Source organism: Megachile rotundata, chromosome 14 (genome assembly GCF_050947335.1).
Source record: "Megachile rotundata isolate GNS110a chromosome 14, iyMegRotu1, whole genome shotgun sequence".
Lineage (NCBI taxonomy): Eukaryota > Metazoa > Arthropoda > Insecta > Hymenoptera > Megachilidae > Megachile > Megachile rotundata.
Genome location: NC_134996.1, coordinates 15,115,547 through 15,137,500, shown reverse-complemented (window position 1 = coordinate 15,137,500; position 21,954 = coordinate 15,115,547). Strand labels below are relative to the sequence as shown.

The 21,954-nt window shown below is 49.9% G+C and overlaps 4 protein-coding genes and 1 long non-coding RNA gene across 15 annotated transcripts in view; all 5 read left to right on the top strand.

Annotated features, from left to right (window-relative positions):
• Positions 1-8,869, top strand: part of LOC100880436 (uncharacterized) — a 55,497-nt gene extending 46,628 nt beyond the window's left edge. Inside the window, exons 7-8 of one of the 9 annotated variants that reach the window (XM_076539522.1) lie at positions 7,768-7,891; positions 8,303-8,869. In XM_076539522.1, coding sequence (XP_076395637.1) covers positions 7,768-7,891; positions 8,303-8,555 — 377 coding nt within the window. In that variant the 3' untranslated portion in view covers positions 8,556-8,869. Of the gene's footprint in view, positions 1-122; positions 757-926; positions 1,276-1,406; positions 1,592-2,680; positions 3,015-3,562; positions 3,927-4,465; positions 5,064-7,767; positions 7,983-8,302 lie in introns of those variants that run through there. The other 8 variants (XM_076539521.1, XM_076539538.1, XM_076539533.1 and 5 more) reach the window with 8 other exon arrangements.
• On the top strand, positions 5,210-7,582 carry LOC143265758 (uncharacterized). Of its 2 annotated transcripts, none has more exons than XM_076539581.1 (2): positions 5,210-5,587; positions 5,810-7,582. In XM_076539581.1, the coding sequence occupies exons 1-2, from the start codon at positions 5,515-5,517 to the stop codon at positions 6,217-6,219; spliced, it is 483 nt and encodes a 160-aa protein (XP_076395696.1). In that variant the 5' UTR covers positions 5,210-5,514; the 3' UTR covers positions 6,220-7,582. The 2 variants fall into 2 exon arrangements, with proteins under 2 accessions (XP_076395696.1, XP_076395695.1); XM_076539580.1 differs by having other exon boundaries at positions 5,804-7,582.
• A 774-nt stretch (positions 8,870-9,643) lies between the features above and the next one.
• Positions 9,644-13,991, top strand: LOC143265759 (zinc finger X-chromosomal protein-like). The gene is made up of 3 exons (XM_076539586.1): positions 9,644-11,005; positions 11,371-11,390; positions 11,558-13,991. Exons 1-3 carry the CDS (start codon positions 10,764-10,766, stop codon positions 11,824-11,826), a joined length of 531 nt encoding a protein of 176 aa, XP_076395701.1. The 5' UTR covers positions 9,644-10,763; the 3' UTR covers positions 11,827-13,991.
• An 876-nt stretch (positions 13,992-14,867) lies between these two features.
• Positions 14,868-17,124, top strand: LOC100879432 (longitudinals lacking protein, isoforms A/B/D/L-like). 2 transcript variants are annotated; one of them, XR_013040442.1, is made up of 2 exons: positions 14,868-16,124; positions 16,554-17,124. XR_013040442.1 is itself a non-coding variant. In XM_076539585.1 (2 exons), the coding sequence occupies exon 1, from the start codon at positions 15,411-15,413 to the stop codon at positions 15,672-15,674; it is 264 nt and encodes an 87-aa protein (XP_076395700.1). In that variant the 5' UTR covers positions 14,868-15,410; the 3' UTR covers positions 15,675-15,687; positions 16,554-17,124. The 2 variants fall into 2 exon arrangements, 1 of the variants encoding a protein (XP_076395700.1); XM_076539585.1 differs by having other exon boundaries at positions 14,868-15,687.
• A 540-nt stretch (positions 17,125-17,664) lies between these two features.
• LOC143265760 (uncharacterized) lies at positions 17,665-20,589 on the top strand. Its single transcript, XR_013040443.1, has 2 exons — positions 17,665-19,749; positions 19,870-20,589. It is a non-coding gene; the product is annotated as an uncharacterized LOC143265760 (long non-coding RNA).
• Positions 20,590-21,954: the final 1,365 nt, after the last annotated feature.

The following is a 21,954-nucleotide window of genomic DNA, read 5'->3' as shown; positions in this document are numbered from 1 at the left end:
TCTTAAACGTTCGTCGCGCCCCAGATCCGTCGACGAGATTCCTATTGCACGGTTTAAAATGGTTTACGAACGCTCGAACGATTCGAACGTCGATTAACCATCGTGCGTCTTGATTTTTCCAGGTGATTTTCGAGGAGAGCTATTCAAGTGGAACGACGCGAGCATCGCGGACTATCCCGCGGAGATGAAAAGCCTGTTAAATAGGTATAGATATTACCCGAACGAGCGTAAACGGTTCGAGTGCCTCAACTGTGGATGTCGTTTCACTCAGAAGACCACCATGACCAGGCATCTGCGTTACTTTTGTGGCCAAGGATATCGTTATCAGTGTCCGTATTGCGAGATGAAAGCCTCTTGCTCGTCCAATATTTACAGACACGTCAGATCGCGCCACGTCGGTTACAAAGCACACGCCATCAAGCTCTTCGCCCCGATTAACGCTCGTAGAAGCATGTGAAACGCTCGTCGCGAATGGACCACGAACGACGGAAGCGGAACCGAACAACGGCACCAGCGGTCGTCGTAGACGCGCGTCCTCGACGGAAATATATCGGTCGAACGATCGCGACCGATTCACTCGATTTCGAGTAGCCGGTCGCGTCCGATATCTCGAATATTTTTCTGATCGCGCGCGACGCGTCCACCGCGACCGAGCACCTACACGCTACGAAACGATGCGATTAGCAACGTAAGATCGTGTAAGATTTTTCACGTGTTCTCTACCATGTTAAATATATGCGTGTTTGTGTATCAGTGTCCGAGAGAGTTGCTCATTTGGTACAACACATATCCCATTTCAGCCACGAATATAGTCGAGCGTATAGGCGACTCTAGAAAAGATATCTATTCTAGGAACGCGGCTACTCCTGGACGGGACAAAAATCGAAAGAATTCTCTCTCGCTAACACGTTCCTTCGATCTTTCAGGTGTTTGCCAGAACGTAACCAGGAAGCGGCGGAAAATGTACTCGGTGAACAAGAGTTACTATTGTCCACGCTGCAATCACGGCTTCACTCTAAAGAAAAACATGACGCGGCATCTGCGGCACGAGTGCGGCATGGCGCCGAAATATCAGTGTCCTTACTGCGACAAGCCCTCCAAGTTTACCCAGAACATTTACGCTCACATCAGGAAGTATCATCCCGGCCAAGTGCTCTGCTTCAGGCGGCTCTACTGACGATGCTCGTCCGCTCCACGTTTGTTACGCGTCCGTTCCGCACGGTCCGCCGGTGCACGCGATCGACGATGCCAATAAAGTTCTCTCTGAATTCCAAACTTCTGTCGGCCTGTTCATTTTCGAGCCAATTCGCGCGTACGCGTCGAACTCTCGGTCGTCGGGGACACGAAAGCAACGCGTTTCCTCGCCGTTCGATATGTACTAACGATCTCGGTAATCTTGATTTCAGGTGGCGGCGATCGTCGACGTACGTACGTCCCGACGAGCAGCGGATGGACTCGGACGGAAGGAGAGACGACGCGACCGCGATACCGTGATCCCGATCGTGTACTTTCCTGACATTTTTCCATTGTAACGTTTCACTGAGAATAAATTTGTCGTCTTTCATGTTAGAACGTTGACGAGAGAGAAAGAGAATTGTTGACGCGATAGTAACGTGATCGATCGTGTCGAGCTTTCCATCGTACACTGCGTGTACCGCGTGCACCGATTCATCGGACCAAAGTATCGGAATTCCGGTTTCGCTTGTTCTCTGTTTAGCGGCGCGTCGCTAAGAGAAACGGGCGAAATAATTACTCTTTTATGTGTGTCGTCGAGCTACCCCGTTTGCCTGCTAACTTCACTCACTGAGAAAACTACCGTGTAATTTTACAGTGATGTTCAGCGCGACCACGTTGCCTTACCTGACCCCCGTACTACTGGATCGGAGGCGAACGTGCTACAACAACGCCGGTAGGCTCCCGACGACGAACAACAGCTCGCGAGGTAACTTTGCCTGCCCGAACTGTCAGAAGACCTACAAGTGGTATCGAGGACTTCACAGACATTTGAAATACGAGTGTGGTAAGGCGCCGCGGTTCAAGTGTCCGCACTGCATGTACGCCGGGAAACACAGATCGCACGTGTACTCGCACATCAAGAGCAATCACAGCGATCGACCGATTTACGCTTTGGACACTCAACAGGCTTGAGCGTCGCGAGCGACCGGTACGACGACCACGACGAAAGACGCTCCGTTAGTAAAACGAAATTACGCTTCGTGTCCCGCGTACTAATAGCAAAGCGGTCGAGCGAAGGATGCCCTTTCCGAACTCTCGTTGCCGCTAACTTTTTCCAACGTTGTACGTTTTTATTCGTAGGAACTGTACGATAAATAAATCTTCTTAGAGATCGAAACGGCTCGTTTCCTTCCACCTTGGACACCGGCCGTCTCTCGTTTTCCTCCCGTTATTAAGGTACGCGCGACGAAGAAAAGCAACACGGTCGACTCCTTCTCCTCCCTCTTTCTTCTTCTTCTTCTTCTTCTTCTTCTTCTTCTTCTGCTTCTTCTTCTTTGTCTTCTCCGACACGGACGTTCGGAACGTTCGTTTTCCTCCTCGTTGCCCAACGTCGTGATCGTAGGTTGGTCGTGCATCGTCGACGAGCGGACAGAGAATCGTTCGAGTCTCCGCTTCGTTACGAATCCGTTCAACTAACCGTGCGAAAAATTTTTCTCTTTTTCAGGTTTGTCGATAAACAGCTGGAGCTTAAACGTTCGCGGAGGCTCGAAGCAAACCTGCGATTACGACGTTTGGAATCGACATCCGTGTCCGAAATGTTTTCGCAGTTACAAGCATCGTAGCCACATGATACGACACTACAAGTACGAGTGCGGAACGTCCCAGAGATTCGAGTGTCCTTATTGCAAGCATCATCTTCGACAACGTACCCACGTGTGGACCCACATACGCACCTTTCATCCGAATTGCGAGCTCTATTGCGTCGATATAGTGACGAACGCGAAGCTGATCCATCAGGAGCATCGGACCGATTAATTCGTGAATCGACGTCGACCACCGTTCGTTTTCTTTTTCTCTTTCTTTTCCCCTTTCTTTGCTTATCTTTTACTTTCCATTCCGTTTCGTTTCTTCGACGCTACTTTCGTTGTGTTTTTCAGTCTCGCGTATCGCGGGAATCGCGTTCATCCTTTTTTTCTTTCGAAACTTTGGTTTGCGTCGGTTTTCGTGGAACAAGACAAGTTCAGCGAACGAATCGACGAGAAACATCGGTTTACGATACGTCCGGCGGATGTCGCGAGCAAGAAGCGACGTCGCCGCGAGAAAAAAGAAGCGAAAGGAGACTAAAGACGCAGCAGCGTGTGGCACACGGTTTCGTTCGTTTCTTCTTCGACTTCTTCTTTTTCTTCTTCTTCCTCCTCCTCCTTCTCTTCTACTTCTTCTGGTTCGTTTTTGCGTGAAAATCGATGGAACCGAAGAACAGAACGAAACGTAGGCATACGCGACGAAAATTGACGGGAGAGGAGCTCTCGTGTAAGCTCTGCGAATCGGTCGTAGGCCAACGGTTGCGTCGTTATTAACGGTTCGTTTTTCTTTGCGTTTGTTTCAGGATGCGTGAAAGAGGTGACGAAATTCGAACGGTTTCACGGCCGTTCCGGCAGGGAGTTCGTCATCATCAGACGCAACGGGATGTACGAGTGTCCTAGTTGTCACAATCTTTACAAGTGGAAGAAGTCGATGCTGTCGCATTTGCGGAACCAATGCAGACAACCACCGCGGTTCGAGTGTCCGCACTGCGCGATGAAAAACTACCAAAAGGCGCACATGATTCGACATTTACGCGTGCACCATCCACAGCTCGCGCAAATGTTCTGGGATCGGAAGCTCAACGGTTTCTTCCGTCTCTAATTTCGCTTACTCCCATTAATCTTTCGTTGTTGCTCGAAATAAAGCTGCGTGATGAACTCGAACAACGATGATATTGATCTTACCCTCGATTCACGGTGTTCCCCCCGACCCTGTTTCGGTCTCGACGTCCTCGCATCGTATCGCAGAGAGAAAGAGAGAGAGAGAGAGAGAGAGAGAGGTAAATGTCGAGCGGACGTTCGAGTTTCATTGACGGGTTTTCTTGGATGTTTTTCAGCTCGCGACCGACGACGACGACAACGACGACGGTAACGCGGACGACGTTCGACGACGTTCGATGCTCGAGAAGTAAGGAACGGATAAGTAAAATTTGTATCGCGTTTCCGTGGTCGTTGCGTATCGACGGAGGCTCGACGCGCGCCACGAAATCGTTAATAGCGCGATCGCGGCCGAAGAGACGAAGGAACGTTGGTCGAATCGCGCGTTTCATCGAACGGCGATCGTCGAAGATGGGGGGGATAAGGGTGTGCGAAATCGGTACGCGTTCGATGAAACGTTCGCGTTCGACGCGCGGCCAGCCTCGGGTTAATGCCCGGTTGGTTAGCGGTCGAGTATTCTGTTCAGCTTTTACGTCTCCGTGTTTCAGGATTCCATATTTTGCCGCTTCCGCTCGGGCATAATACGACGTTCAAGAGCCGATCGGGGACGATCGGTAAACAGAATTTGGAGTCGAGCAAAAACGTGAAACGCAAGAGCTTGAAGATGAACGCTTGCGACAAGAAGAAACCGTTTCAGTGTCAAAAGTGTGGTCGCGGGTTCACCTTGAAGAGAAACAAAGATCGTCACGTGAACTACGAATGCGGTCACGAGCCAAGATTTCAGTGCCCGTACTGTGGTCTGCGCAGCAAGCAGACTTCCCCGGTGTACGCCCACATCAGGAAGAAACATCCGGAAGAGGAGGTGTTTATCTTCGACATGAAGCTCTGAACTGCAACGTTCGACGATCCGCGTTGATCTCGATCCACGTTCTCGGTCGATGTTACGAATTATCCGATTACGCGTCGCTTTCCAGTTTTCTCCTTCTATCTTTGTCTTCTGCACGCGTTCGTTTCGAAATACGAGGACTTTTTGCGCAGCAACGTGGAATTCGTGACGCGAACTTTCAATCGCTATATCCTTGGAACCGTTTGTCTATACGATTTTGAAAATATACGAAGAAAAATCACGATCTCCTTTCTTATAAATGTCTCGAGTTGAACGTAAATTTAATCGATGCTACAACACTATATTCTGTTGAACGGCGATTATAACAGCAACAATTACGAAAGCAGCAGGAGGGATTACAACAACGATCACGCATAAACATAATAGACATAGACATAGGACGTAGACACGATTACCGGTAGATAATACACACGTACATACACACACGCATACACGCGCACGCATCGCGTCGAATGATCTATCGATCGATACTATGTAGCTTAATCCGTCTGGCGTATATGCCTCGAGGCGGATCATCGAGGAGCCGTCGTCACTGGAAGACTGCATCACAACGATCTCTCGAGTCGATCGACTAACGGCTACTGTGTATAGAGTTTAAGAAGCATTTCTCGCAAGTAGATATATTAGAATACGATACGAGTCCGCGGAATTGACGCGTCTTTTGGTCGTCGTGTAACTTGCTTCGCAAAAATGTTCGAAACGGAGAACGATCGAAATCGATTCGACGTTTTTTCGTCCAGAAGATCGCCCGCAATCTTTCAAGGTATCATTCTTTCTCTCCGTTTAACGATCGAGAACTTCAAAGCATGCGTGACCGTCCCCCTTAATCCGGAACCCTTATCCTCGCCGCAACGATCACGGAACCTCGTTTCTTCGTCCGACCACACGTTTCCTTGCTCCTCGATCCCCTCGACGATCCTTACGATTTTCAACGAGCGGTGTACGCGCTTTCGGTACGACTAATCGATCACCCTTGAAGTTTCAGGTTTCTATGCTGCCGCGCCGCAGTTGGATCTAAACTTCGTTTTACAATCTTGCAAGGCGTTCGAGAACGAGGGCAACGGTAGGGAAGTTAGCCAGAGCGATTCCGGCGGCGCGTCGTCGACGAGGTCGCTGCCGAATTACTATGCTCAGGCCCGCGCGAGGAACGCTTACGCCAAAGGATCGTTCGCCGAGTGCTTCAGGAAACCGTTCGGTTGCCCCAAGTGCGGACGATGCTTCACCGTCAAGGGCAACATGACCAGGCATCTGAAATACGAGTGCGGTCAGGCGCCCAGGTTCCAGTGTCCTTATTGCGAGTTCCGTAGCAAGCAAACGTCCAACGTGATGTCTCACATCAGAACCAGGCATACCGGCCAGCGAGTTTACGTGGTGCATCTCAAGTACGAGAACTGAACAAGGGCCAAGCGGCATCGGCGCGTTGCATTTCTCTCTCGAGGATCGTCGAACACGCGATCGGTTACCTTTAACACGTTCTAGACAATCGACCGCTTTTCGCCGACACTTCCGGCCTTTCCCGCGACATTCGAAAAGAAAACGAAAAAAAAAAAAAGTGAGAAAAAGAGAAGAAGGGAGTACATTTAGCTAGTTAGATAGGCGCGTAAGGTTCTCGACGCAGCGAAACGAGTCGAACGAGCGATCGTCGCGGAGGAGAAAGCACGATTCGTATCGACGACGACGACGACGATACGGTCGCTCTTGGACGGAGCAAAAACAAATAACGAGTTTCGCCGTTTAACGGGCTCGAAGGTTAAGGGGTTAAGGGACGGTTTTTTATCCTCTCGACGCGACGATGCTTCGTTCGATCGTACGAGTCGAGAAGCAAAGAATACGTTTCAAGTACAAGTGCATTTAAAGTTCCACGATGCGTACTCGAGCTGTCGAGCGCCGTCGCGTTTCGATTCCTATGCGTCCCAACGTTTCGAGCGGCGACTCGAAGGGCGTACGCCTCGTTCGTCCGTGGCGAACGGAGAAACGATTGCGAGAAGAAGACGAAGGAACGCGCCGTCAAAGTTCGTCGAATATACACACGTACCTTATAACGAATCTATTCGTCTCTGTTGCAGTTGTTTCGAGTAATGATAATGTTGCGTCCGATGTATCGTTATTCGTTGCGTAAAGAGGAGGTAGAGTGCAACGTACGGCTCAAACACGGCGCGTCGTGTTAAGACTGAATGGTACAGGGTGTAGCGTCGGGACAAACGTTATTCGTTTCCATTACCTGTTTCTCCCTTTCCTTGCCTCTTGATTTCACCGTTCCGTCGATCGGAAGCGTCGCGACGACGGAAGGTAAAACGCGCTCGATATTTGGGAGAATAAAGAGGAAGAATCGAAAAGAAAAGTGCCCGAAACGAAAGCGTCGTTGTTCGCGTTGCAATGAGAATTTTCATCTTATTCCCGTTGTTTAAACCGCACCTAGACGTTCGACGTTAGTTGCCGACTGTTTTTGTTGCTGTGATATACGTATTATTAACGAGGATATTGTAGCGATAAGGGTACGTTCGAGCGGTCGATTCGGAAAGTCGCGCTTGCGCTCGTCGCACGAGCGAAAAACTTATTCTTTCTCCGTTCGATTCCGCGACTCATCGAGTAACGGATAAATGTTCTCGCGCGGCGACACATTCGATGTCTTATACAGTTACTACTATTCCTCCCATTCCCACCCCCACACTCTCCACACTGTCCACGATGTTTTGTGATCGTATATCGTCGCTATGGAAAATGTAAGATACAAATAAAATCGATGTTGAAAGATTCAGTTGGTTGTATGTGTGTGCCACGAACCGACGCGTCTCGCGTTTCTTCCTCGGCCGTGTCCGAACGTTTCGGTCCGGACGAGGGAGGAACACCGATACCGAACGCGCGTCTACTACTACTACTACTCGACCGATCGAGAGTCGTTCCTCGAACGGACGTTCACGGATCTTACGTTTTGTTTTTCAGATCTGGACAGGATAGACTACATGATGAACGCGATCGAGCGCGGATTCAACACGGTCAGTTACTATTACTGTCCGAAATGTCTGCATAGATACACGCTGAAGAGCAACCGCAATCGACACTTCAGGTACGAGTGTGGATACGAACCGAGATTCAAGTGTCCTTACTGCGATCTGAGGAGTAAGCAAACGTCTCAGATTTACCACCACATTCGAAAGGTACATCCCGGTCAGATAATTCAGCTGATCGACCTGAAGCATTAGCGAGTTGGATCGATACGCTCCGTCGACGCTAACCTTTGACGACCGTTGGTCCCGTACGCGCGACCAAATACATTGTACGCATCATCGAGTCAACGAATAAAAGATCCTTTCCAATTAACCACGACGATTTCGCTTTTGCACGCGAACCGATATCTCTGTCGAGCCCTGTCGAAACGGGCTCGCGCGAGGAACCTTTCCCCGTGGGAAATCGTTTCCGTTTCCGTTACCGTTTCCGTTTCGTCGCCATTCTAATCGTTGCGATCTTTTGTTTTCAGTGGGCCGTTTGTATCGTGCACCTTACGACGATTACGGAACCGGCGAACCGTATCGTCGGGCCGAGACGACGTTCAAGTTCGAGGCGTCGAAGATGGTCTACGGGACGCTGCGAGGCAGAGGGAACAGGAGAAAGAACTACGAGTGCCCGAAATGCGGGAACGGTTACTCCGTGTTGAAAAGTTTGAGGCGTCATCTTCGTTACGAGTGCGGCGTCGCGCCGAAATTCAAGTGCCCGTACTGCGATATTCGTAGCAAGCAGAGGGCTCACGTGAACGAGCACATACGTAGAAAACACTCCGGTCAACGCGTCTATATCGTCGACTCGCCTTGATACCGGACGAGTTCTTCGATCCCGTCGTCAACTTTCTTCTACTCGATCTCCTTTTGCCCACCGTTCGCTCCGATCGAGCAGGATCGCGCGGCGAAGGCTGCCCAGCGCGAAAATCCTTTTTTTGCCTCTCGTGCTTCGTCGCGCTTTCGTTTCTCGTCGATTCACGGCGTGGCAACTACTACGGTGCTTTTTAATTCATTGTACATGTGATCGAATAAAGCATTCTTCTTACGATGCTACTGCTTTTCAAGACCGTATCACTTCTCGGAAGAACGTACCGTCGACCGCGGTTTCCGAACTCGTTTTTCCGCTTTTCTTTTCACCTTCCCAATTCACTTGCACTCTCTCTCTCTCTCTTATTTTTTCTTATTCTCTCTTTTTCTCTTTTTCTCGTTCTTTCTTTTCACCGAATCTCGATTAACGACGAATATCCGGGCCGAGAATCCCTTATCCAGGTCGGGAACACAGGTGACGGGATAATAATAGCGGTCGTTCGCAACGACCTAATCGCTTCCATCATTTTTTCTTTCGTTCTTTCGTTCTTTCGTTCTTTCGTTCAGTTTTCGTTTCTCCATTTTCTGTTGTACCCGGTGGTCGCGCGAATCCACCTCGATCCGCATCGACTAATACCGTCTCCTTTTCGTTTTTCTTTTTGTAGACGCTAAATGCATCAAGATCGAAGCCGATCTGGAGAATCTGTGCTCGGTGGTGATGGAAGAGGCGAAGGAGTTCGATTACGAGGAAGAGAAGCCGCTGAATTCGAGGAGGCGAAGAAGCGGTGTCGGCGGAGGCGGTGGCGGTCTTGGGGCGATCGAGAGACACACGTGTTCGAGGTGTTCCAAGAGTTACATACACGCTTGGCACCTGAAAAGGCACACCAAGTTCGAGTGCGGACAAGAGCCGAGAGTCCAGTGTCCGTACTGCACCGCGAGGATGAAGCAACGCGGTCACGTTTACAGACACATTCGACAGTGCCATCGTGGTCAGAACGTATACGTGATCGATCTGAACTAGGGGATCGCTTCGAAATCGAACTTTTACCAGCTCGTCTTCTTCGACTCGATTCGAACGGACCGAGCGTTACGTCCGACGCCGAATAGCCATGTATCGTTAAAAATGTTTTTATCTTTCGAAAAACCGAGAGAGACAGGACACGAGAGAGACACGCTTCGTTACCGTGATCCGCATTGTACGAACGTGCTGAACGACGATTATTGGACGCAATAAATCTAACAAAGAATCGATGGCGAATCGTTTTGCGTGAATTGCGATTTGTTTTTTTTTTTCTTTTTTTTTTTTTTGTTTGTTGTTCGTTGCATCGATCCCGATCAATCGCTGGCGAATCGAAAGGTTGGCGCGAAACGTTAAACGAGGCGATGAACGAGAGGGAAATTCTAATTGACACGTTCGATTTCAGGTTCGCGTCGAAGCGCGTTCTCGAACGTCGGAAGGAATTGGTCGCGTCGACGCGGATCAGGAGGAATCCACTCGAGAGCCACGCACTCCTCGTCGTCCGACGCGAACGTTTGTCCAAAGTGTTTGGTCAAGTTCGATCGCGTGCGCGATCTTCGAGCGCACATGATTCGGGCTTGCGGATTCCTGACGAAGAAGATGTGCCCGTACTGCGATACCGCGGGGAACGCCGCCGACGAGATTCATCGACACATCGAACGTAGTCATCCGAGTTTGCGAACCGCGGTGCTCGAAATGTATTACGTGGATGGGAGTTGAACGACGGACGACGAACGTCGAACGAATCGGACAATATTTACCATCTTTGTGTTGTATCTCAATAAACGTTGCTTCGTCGATGCGAAACGCTCGCTCGAGTTTGTCGCGGTTCTAGCCGCTCCAGAATCATCCGTGCCCGCGGACATTCGATGCATCCTCTTTCGTCTATCCGTTGAAACCGTACCGTAATCGATACTCGATCGAACGAGCGCGTTCTCGATCGAGTCTCTTTTGTCTCGTAAAAAAGAAAACGCGCGTTAGAGATTAAATAAATAGAAAAAAAAAAAAAAAAAACCGTCATCTCTCGCTTCGAAGAGTCGCACGTTTATGCTCGACGACTAACGTTCCACGTTTTCTTCTTGCTGTGACTTGCAGACCTACCGATCCCCTGCATCACTATGCCGAAGAACTATCAAAGGAATTGCAACTACCCGATGCTGCCGTTGATGAAGAACCTGGCGACCCTCTGGATGGCGAAGCGGGTCGAGTTTCCGTATCGATGCGAGACGTGCGGCAAAGGGTACCAGCATCGCGCCACCTTGGTCAGGCACACCAGACACGAGTGCGGCAAGGAGCCGCAGTTCAAGTGTCCCTATTGCACCCACAGAACCAAGCAACGCGGCAATCTTTATCAACACATTCGAACCAATCATCCCGGCAAGAACGTCTTCTCGAGCAGTATTTAACTTCCCTCCTTCCTTTCATTCTTCCTTTCCCGTTTCTGAGCCGCGGCAACGCGTTTCGTACCTACTCTCGAGCGGCATCGCTTCGTAGGAGCTCGTAGATACGGATAATAGGGTTCGTCGAATAGAGAAAAGCTTGTAACGCGAGATAATAGAGAGTAGAGGAGAATTAGGCGTTACCGGAGAACGAAAGTCGTGCGCGTTTCGTTCGTTACGGATCGGAGACGAAATCGAGCGACCGCCTTTTCCTATTGTACCGAGTGGCGCCAAATGTTTCGCGACACCGGCGAAACGCGCGACGTTTGTAAGAAACGAATAAAACAAGCAGTTGGCCACCGTTCCGTTCCAACCAGCGATCTCGTCACTTTATTTCCCTTGGTAATCTTTTGTTTGCAGGAGAAACCGCGCGATCTTCGCTCTTCGCTCTTCCGCACCATTGTATTCCTTCGTATTTTTCTTTTTTCCAGAGTCCGCCGCGGCGTATTATCGGTTCCACGGACGGACCCAAGACAGTCCTTACAACGGAGCGTCGTCGATACCCTCGAACGTTTCGGGCTTCAAGATACCTCCAAAGTCCGGCAAAGGTTTGGACAGAAAACCGGGATGCTTTCGGTGTCCGAGATGCAGCAAAGGCTACCGTTGGCTCCGAAACATGAGGAATCATTTGAAGATTCAGTGCGGCAAGGATCCGAACGAGTGTTGTCCGTACTGTCCCTATAGAACGAAGTACAAGAGCAGCTTGCAGAGACACATTCGCGGGATTCATTTTGGACGATGATCGGTCTCGGCGTGGAAGCTCCGTTAGTTTACTCGTTACGAAATCGTATCGCGCTGTCAAGACGCGATAGCTTTTTGTACGACTAATAAATTCTCGGTGGAAGCAAAGAAAGTTTGAGACGCGCGACTTCACGGAAGAAACCGAGCCAGCCAAGTTGACGAGTACGAGTTGATCCTCGAGGGAAATCCGAAGAGGCGGACGACGGTTATACGCGCGCGAGTTGCCGCGTAATCTCGCGACAGGATTGTGTGAACCGATGATTTACTCGACAATAAAGCTTTCGTTTTCGAAACGAGCAAAACCCTGTATTCCAAGCGCGCTATTCGTTCGGACGTTGATTTTTCAGGTAAGCGTTCTTTTTGGGCCAAACCGATGTCACGGCGGAAACGTAACGTAGTATACGAGAACGAACGTAAGTATAGACTCGTGCACGAAATTCGTAACGAACGTAAAAGTGTGCTAATTGGTAAGAGTCGTTGTTTCTTTTTCTTCGATATTTTCTTTCGTTTTCTTCCATTTTGTCTCTGAAGCTGCTCGACGATAGACGCGCGCGTTTTCTCTTCGAGTAAATCTCTCTCTCTGGTTTTTTACTCGAAGAGCGTCGAGCGCGTAGCTCGAGACGGACTCGCGCGCGCTCTCCGTTCGAGAAAGCAAGGCATGCGCTTCGATGTCTAGAAGCTAGCCAGTGCGTTTGTCTCTTTTTTTTTTTCTGGAATTTTTGGGTTTGCTCTTCGTTCTCTCCTACTTTCCGAATCCCGAGTCGCGAAGCCCGTCTTCTCCTCGAAGGTCGATCGATTCGTGTCCCGTCGTTCGCCGTTGTTCTTTAACCGACTTTTCTTTACAGATGCTCCCCTGTTTCCGATCGTGAGGCCGCGGCTGCACGTTTGTCCGCGATGCGGCCAAATGTACTCTTGGGCGTCGAATCTCCGGAAACACTTGAAGATGGGATGCGGAATGGTCACGTTCGAGACGCACTTCTCCTGCCAATATTGCCCTTACAGATCGAGGATCGAGGCTTCGTTTCTCAAGCATCTGCTCTCGGTGCACAACATCAAGTAGACCTAGAATCGCTGAACGATCCCTCCATCGCGCCGACGCCGACGCCGCCGACGCCTATCAACGTCGTCACACGTCGTTCACGACACCGTGTCTTCGTTCAGCGATATAAACGCGACCGATAACAGGACTGTATTCATTTTTCGACACGTCCGTGTCCGTTTCCGTTGGTTCTCTCGTTGTTCGAGAACGCCGTTCGCGAGAAGAAGGACTATTAAACGGGTAACCGTAAATTATCGAGTCTCGTCGAACCGAATCTAGTCCGAAGGCTGTTTCTTTTCTAACGTTTGTCCGAAGCGTTCTCTGTCGAACGCGAAGAAAAACTTTCGTTTTTACGCATATATCGCCAGCATTTTTCACCGTGTCGACGAAATGATCGAACCAGCGCGATAAAGTCTAGCAACCTACTTGTTTCGCGTCGACCGAAACGATCGCGCAGCGAAGAACGTTCGTTCCTCTGGAAACCGTTTAAATTTTAAACGATACGATCGCGATTCGAAGGTTGCGCGATCGATTCGCGTCGTTCGAACAGGGGTTCGAACGCAGCGACTCGTTTACTTGTTCGAACGCGCGTGGAAAGAAGTGAAGGGTGTGCGTCGCGAACGAAGCTGTCGAGAAATGTACCGTTTCGCGTACAGTTTACCAACCGAATCGGTCTACTCGACATTTTTTTCGCGAACATTTCTCGACGGTTTTCCTTCGATCTCCTCGCCGCGAAGAAAGGAGAAGAGTAAACGGAATATGGTAGGTAGGGGCTAGCGTCCGTTGCCGGTAACCGCGATCGGTTCAAATAGCATCGACGCGTTACGGATCCGATTTCATATGCTTACTCACGCTAATCAAGTAGTGAATGTCAGTCACGTTTCGTCTCATTGTTTGTATAATCTAACGAGCGCGAACGTACTCGTTATCGATAGCTTAGGACGAATAATGTACGAGTCGAGCTTGTCTACGATGCATGACACGATCCTAGTCTATCTTATCCGTTCGATTCGATAGATCCGTAGATCTATTAGGTCGAGCAAGAACGCTGCGCAGTGGTGGTTAAATGTCCCTGTGTAACGATGTCCGGCAGTCGATTGCTTTTTAAATAAATACCTGTGTACAGATTCGAGTTTCTGAACAGATGATTCTTCGAGGAACGTCCCGTTTCGTTTTCGACCCGCGTATCCGGTTCGAGTGAAAGGACGGGAGAAATTTCACGGTGGGAGAATTAACCGACGTAAACGCCGACGTCGACGTTTTGTTTCAGATCGTTCGAGCGTCCAGGGAATCGAGGCGGAGGCGATTCGCGATCGTAGAGGAGGAGGAGGAGGAGGAGGACGGCGGTGCAACGGTGTTCGTCGATCGCGCCACGGAATCACGTCCTCGTTGTACGCGTTGTGCGAATGAGAAATAAATGTGGCGTCGATCGGAGCGATCGCGAAACGAGCTCTTTACTCCCATCCCACTCGACGCCTGTCTGCTCGTTGTTGACGTTTTGTCCGTAACCTCGTCGTCGCTTGGCCGCTTTTCCGCGCGACGATCGATCGATTCCCCGTTCGTTCGCGTCGTACTTTCGCGCTCAAAGGACGGCTGTCAGCGAAGAGAAAGCGGATTTATCCGATCGCGGAGCACGACACGCCAATGACGGATCGAATATTATGTTTCAGGTGAACTGATCCTTTGGGAGGACTATCGAGGATTCGATCCCGCGACGGGGAGCGAAACCGGCGACTTTCGATCGAACAGCTGTTCTTACGGAGCGACTTATTTCGAGTCCGATCGGAAACCCGTCAGAGTGTTCCGAAACAAAAGCACGGATCCGGTGATGGGCAGATACAAGTGTTCCAAGTGTTCGAAATCGTATCGTTGGAAGCACCATTTGGTCGAACACGTAAAGGCGTTTTGCGGGCAGAAGAAGGCCGAGTGCTGTCCGTACTGTAGCTACAGAAGCAATCGAAAATGGAACCTGAAATCCCACATGAAGAGGATTCACGCGGACGTATAAATATCTGTCGACCCTCGTTTCCTTGGTTCTCGAGTTCGCGTTAAACCGTTAAACGTTTCCTATCCTGCCTCGATTCCCAAAAGCCTCTTCTCGACTTCCTTTATCTCGACGGGTGCTACGATTTTATCTCGAACACGAATACCATTGTAAATAAAAATCTGACGCGACGTAAATATATGTATATCGAACGTTGTTGAACGTGTTTGCCCGATGCAACGATTGCGTTAAGAGACAAACCTGATCCTCGAAAGGCTGATTCGAAGGTGGAGGAGGAGGAGATGGTCAAGCGGAAGAGCGCGGAAAAGGGGAGAATTTTCTCGTCCGCAGAAATCGAGCCGTCCAGAGCCGTCCAGCGTGGAACGTCTCGCGGCTACGATGTTCCACGATTTGTCCAAGTTTTGGATCGCGTGCGAACCGATCGTGGCCCCCTTTCCGTGGTCGTTCGAACAATTCGCGTAAAAGTGCCCCGTTTCTCTGTCGATGTTCCACTTTGATACCGACTCGTTCCATCTGTCTGCATTTTTCAGAAACGCGGACGATGGGCTACCTGAACTGCCAGCGAGTCACCTATCCGTGCAAGAACTGCGGCAAGGTGTACAATTACTACTCCAGTTTGGCGAGGCATCTGAAGCACGAGTGCGGCGTGGAGCCAAAGTTTCACTGTCCTCTCTGCACTTACAGAACGAAGCACAAGTCCAGTCTGAACACGCATCTGAACGGCAGACACATGAAGCTGTTGAACGACTTGTACGCGACGCCGAACGGGAACAAAGTTTCGTCGTCGATGGATGCCGGCAATTAATCGAGTGTAGTTGGTTCGTTCGTTCGCGTTCGAAGGAGAACGACGATGAAAATCGATGAAAATCGGAATCGATCGTCGCGCCGGCATATATTTTTTCAACGTCTCGTTCGAACGGGTCGCGCGCAGCAAAGATAGCGTCGAAAATTTCTACTTTCCATAGTTGCTCTATTTTTCCGTGAAACTCGACGGGGTGTGTTTGGCTATTCGGAGGATACCGAGTCGAATCGAGTCGCAGCGATCAGCGAACGTCGCTATTGGAAGAACGGAAGCGTCAGCTTCGCGAACAGCGTTCCGTGCCATACGACTAGCGAATCTCTCTCCTCCGTCGCAAACTCGTCGCGTTCATCGAATTTATTAGGTACACTAATAAATTAGGCGGCATTCCTCGATTACCCAGCCATGCTTCCTATCGTATAGATCTCGTTCGAAAGCTTCGGCCAAAGTAACCAGGTAACGAACATTATACAGAAACGTACCTATATGTATGATACAATAAAAGATGAAACTTTGAAATTCGGTCCTTTCCTCGAAACGCTCGTTTTTCGCGCGCAGCGAAGGCGGTCGAAAAACCGAGCAACCAGTGTGTCGGAGACGGAAGGATTCGAGTTGGCGCGATACGCGTGATCGAAGATCGTAACGCGTGCATGCACCGAATAACGCGAGACACGTTCGTTTCGTGTATCGATCCCTCACCCAGTTTCCATGTCCGTATGTTGTCGCGTGCACGACTCGCTCGCACGCCTAGAGCCATCGATTCTCGATCGATCGAGAGACGCTGTCGTTCTTCCGTAACGTCGACGCGTGCTCGACGAAAGGAACGACGACGATCGCGACTCGCTGTTCGGCTAAAACTTAACCGAGCTCTCTTGCTGATTACAGATTACTCGAAAGGCAAGTTCTACATCGGCCAAGTGGCGAAGGATCGAAGAAGATCGCGGGGTCAGGGGCGATTCGCGTGCGACAACTGCGACCGGCGTTATCACGAAATGAAGAATCTGAGAAGGCACATGATTAACGAGTGCGGCAAACAACCGATGCACCAGTGCATCTTTTGCCCGTACAGAGCGACCTACAGGTCGTATCTTCAGGTGCACATGATGAAACACGCCAGGCAAGGATTTACGCCGCGAACAGCGAACGTCAGGCAACACAGGGACTCCTGAGCGACCCGATCACGGACCAAACCTCGCGAAATATCGTTACGGGGATCGAAGTTCGTTCGTTGCTTCGGCTCCCGAGCGCGCAGGCTAACGCGCGGAAGAAACGAGAACAGAGAAAATAGTGACGAAAGGGGAGAGAACGAAAGGAAGAGAGCTATCTATCGTAGGTGCTATTAAGAGAGGTATTCCGAGTACGCGCGCGTTAGCGAGTCCGTCTTTGTGACTTTCGTAAACTGGACGACCAAAGGTGGCACGAATCGAATAAAAGTCTGTCACGTACCGTAACCGAACCACTGTCTCTGTCTCTCGTGCGTTAATCACCCCATTCCGCATAAAACCGCATCCTCGTATCACTCTTGCCTCGTTTTGTCCTTCGTCGGATCGTTCGAGGAGTAAGACCGTACGAGGCGAGTCGGCGCGTCGCAACTAAATCGGAACTAAACGAGAGTGTTTCCGCGCGGATTAGGAGCATCTTCGACTAACCGAGATCGTCTCGTGTCTGTTTCAGCGGACTCGAAGTATCCTGGCGCGTCGGTCTTTAAGCACACCTGTACCACCTGCGGTAAAACGTACAAGCACAAGCATCACTTGAAGAGACATCACGATTTCGAGTGCGGCATCGATCCAAAGTTCAAGTGCGCTTTCTGTCCGCACAGGACCAGATACAAGGACAGTTTGATGAAGCACATACTGGCTAGGCATCAGTATCTCCTCGAACACAACTCTCAGTACGGGCCGCAACAGGTGCTCGACGTCCACGGGGAAATGGATGGAAACGCGCGCGTTCAAGGAACCATGTTCGCTTCTTATCACGATTTCCCGCAGAACATATAAAATTTTCTCGACGTTCGCGTCCTAATTTTCGACGTTGTAAACGCACCCGTCGAGCATCGTGTAAATAAAGATCGATCCTGTCTACCTTATACCGGTGAAAATTTTCAATTCGAATCACGTTTGTCCGTTTTCCGTTTTCAGATACGTGAAACGAACGAATCTCGTCGCGGTTCCACGCGAACAAACGTCTCTCATTCGATTTGTTCGTTTTCAGGCAACGAGTACAGCTCGTCGAACTGGACGGTGGCGACTTTGCCGTCAACTTCGCGCGCGGCCACCTACACTAGACGGCTTCGATCCATGACGTCCAAGGACGAACAGGGCAGAGCGCATCGTTTGGGACCAAGAAAGTACGCGTGCATCGATTGCGATCGAACGTTCGCGCTGAAGGCCTCGTTGATCCGTCACCGAACGTTCGAGTGCGACAAGCAACCGGTAGCGGTGGAACGCGATCGTAACGAGAAGACGCTGAGGAAGAAGAAGAAGAAGTACCTTTGCCCCGATTGCGATCGCGTCTACGCCGTCTTCACGTCGCTATGGAGACACCGGAACTACGAATGCGGCGTAGAGCCGAAATTCGTTTGCCCCATTTGCCGCTTTAGATTCACTCAGAAGAGTAATCTCGATCGACACGTTAAGACCAAACATTAGACACTGTCGCGACCGATTTCCAAAGATATTCGAACGTTACGTCGCGATTTTATATATTTTTTTTTTTTTTTCACGAAAAGATAAAGAGAGAGAAAGCGAGAGAGAGAGAGAGAGAATGATAAAGCGTCTGTTATCGTCGTCGCTCAAGAAGGTGTCCAAAGATAGCGTAATAACTGTACGAGTCGAATAAATATCTGCGTTTCCCTACCTAATCGATCGAAATCGGTTTTTCTTCGCAGGAAAGTGGCTGGAAAATCGTGTCTCCGTCCGTGACGTTCCAATGTGTTTGTACGTTCCGTGTACGACCACGTCTCGATCGTTTCTCTAACGCACTTTACCGTTTATTTCTAGGATTCGAGTGGAGTCCCGCGTTCGAGAGTAACGTCGCTCGGAAAAAGTCTGTAACCGCGAACGAGTCTCACGTGAGGTGTCCACGATGCGGAAGAAGTTATAAGATGAAGAGAAACTTGACGACTCATATGAAATTCGAGTGCGGCGGGCAGAGGAACTTTACGTGTCATATCTGCCCGGCGAAGTACACGCAAAATATCGGTCTGCGTCGGCATCTTTTGCAAAGGCACAACGTCTATCTTCCGCCAAAGTATACCGTTCCCAAGCGGATTTTCGCCGTGTGACTTTGTCCGGTGAAACGCGTCGATCGATTTTCGGACACGGACGACTCGTCCTATCGTTTCTTCTTCCTTTTCTCCTTTTAAAGCCGTATTTCGACCCGTCTTATCCGCGTTGCTTCGACGACGCTGCGACCGATAGTCGACAGAATCGATTAGGTGTTTCGTTTAGAATGTTAAGTTGAATCGTTGTTGACTCGAATACAGGCGAAATAAAGATCGTACACGATACTCAGAGCTGTTTTTGATTGACCGAGACCGACAGACACGGGAACGCGAGAAAGGTAGTCGGCGACGAGCGTTGCGTCCGCGGAAACACTCTGATCGTCGGTAAATTATGCTTCACCTTTAATTTTCGTTGTTTTGCAGAGCTGATAGCCAGCGGGCAGTGCGTCAGAGACGGATGCTTCGGAAATATGGAAGGGTTCACCTGTCATCGGTGCGGCAGAGCGTATCAAATGAGGCACAATTTGGTGAAACATTTGAGATTCGAGTGCGGCGGGCACAAGCATTTTGCCTGCACTTTGTGTCCGGCGAGATACACGCAGAACGGCAAACTAAGACAGCACATGTTGAACGCGCACAATATTTTTGTTCCCCCGCGAAAGACCAGAATACGATGCGCTTACGGTTGAACGATCGTCCTCGATTTTTCCGCGCTCTTTTTCGAAGGCAACCGAGTATTTTGCTACCAAATATAACGATATCGCTCGACGATTGATGTAACGTTTTTGTGACAGTTCGATGATAGAGTAGCAATAAAATCGTTGGAGAGAAGCTGAGCTGAGTTTCATTGGCGCGGTACGTTGTCGATTCGTAGGAGGGTCATTCGTAGGACGGGCGCAGAAAGCTCGAGCTTTCGCGAGCCGCGAGTTCCGCGGATCGATCCTTCTGACAGAGGCACGAACATTTCTGTTTCAGATTCGCCTCGAAAGAACGGACGCGTTCTTCGCGCGAAGACTTTTGGGCTGGATCGGGAGAGCGCGCTCGATAGAACACGACGGAAGAGAAACGAACTCGAAGAAGCGTGCCTCGATTTTCGAAGACGGCTCACGCGCCATATTCTCCACGCGAAGATACTCGTCCACGAACCGAAGATCTTTTACGTTCCATGTGGAATTTTAATAAACGATCATTTACAATCGTGGCCATCGTTGATTCATTTTTACGTTCATAGATTATTGTCTCGAATATGTCGTTTGAATTCTAACGAATCGTAATCGATAGCTGATTCGGAATCGCGAGACGCGTATTCGTTCGCGTAATCGTCGGTATACGCGTAATTGTTGCGATGCCCGGTTTCGCGATGCTCGTTCGTATCGTCGAGGATGTTTGACAGGAATCTTTTTAACGGAGACGAGGGATTACCGATCGTCGCATTCCGGTAGAACCGTCGTTCGGGAAGACGGACAAGCGCGTTTTCTCGCGATCGATTAGTAAGTTTCGAATTCGGGAGGAGAAACGAACGATTCGTCGACGCGAACCGATCGCGTCCGTACCGATGTTGCCGGTAAAAACTTTCTGACGGCGGTGTTTCTGTTTTCGTTCGACAGGTTTTCTGAGGTCCCGGTTCACCTGTCAGCAGTGCGGCCGAGGGTACACGATGCTGTGCAACCTGAGGAGGCACATGAAGTGGGAATGCGGCGGCAAACGTCAGTTTCCTTGCTACTACTGCAGCTACAGTTTTACGCAGAAGACGAGCCTGCAACGTCATCTGACCGCGATCCATAAGATCGACGTCGTGAACGGGGTGGAACCCAGTCTCATGTTGTAGACGACGCGGACCATTGTCGAATTCGTCGTCTCGCTTCGTTCACCTTCCATCCGTCGTTCTTCCTTCCTTCCGCCCACCCGTACTCGTTCTCCTCCCTTAGGTTAATCTTCTTTTCAGAATAACACCGGGATAAAATGCCGCGAGGCGGGCTGCGATTCCAGGGATCGGGGTAATCGCTTGGAACCCGGGTCCCTCGAATTCTGGACTAACGCGACTATGCTGTTAATGTTCTTTTAGGTGTTGACTCGCCGAGCTTCGCGCGTATCGAGTGCTCGAGCGTTGCCAGGATGCGCTCCGGAGGAGGCGAAATCGAGGCACAAACACAAGAGGTTCGACGCGCGATCCTCGAAAGTTTCTTAACGATCCGGACGGAAGGCATGGGCCAGCGAGAGTTGCCGTAGTTACGTCGCTCGAAGATTACGGGCTTCGTCCACGAAGATATTCGATGGTTCGTCTCGCGGACGAGTTACGCCTCCGCGAAGAAGATCGGGGTCGCGTCGCGGAAGATCTCGTCCACGAAGATTCGACGTCGGCGAAGACTTCGCGCGAAGACGACGCTTCACGGAAGACGAAATAGAAGCGCGATGAACATTTTCTAAAGTGCCGTATGGACTCTCTGATCGCTCGAGTTTCTCGGTCGTCTCGAGATCGCGTAGATAGTTATTCGATTTTGGCACCTCGTAAAAGGCTTTGTCGATGAAACGCGTTTAACGTAGTTCGATTTCGATGATATATTATCAAAGTTCACGTTAATTCGCTTCCTAGAGCGCCACTTTCGATAGCTAGTTTCGACGTTTAAACTCTTCAGTGTGCCACCGAGTGTGTCTAGTTGCGAATAATAAATATAACAATAAAATTTTACGCATACGACTCGTTACGATGCAGAGAAAACCTGCCAATCTTTACGCACCTTGTTTTTCTAACGAACGTTCGTGCACCGTTCCAGTTAATCTAGTACTTTTTCGTTCCTGCTTCTCGTTTCCGACGCGTTCGAACTAGACATATCGTTTGTTTCCTTTTTTCTTTTTTTTTTAATCATCGGGCCTTCTAATCAGCGTCGACTCGCGTCGAAGATACCGAACCTGCGTACCGTTGCTATATACAAGTACGTATACAACAATTGTTACCGATCCTTCCCTCGACGATCGGCTTTTCGTATTTACGCGAACATCGCGAAAGCGGACGACGATCGTTATCGTTTTTAATTGTTTTCTTGATTTTTTTTTTTCATT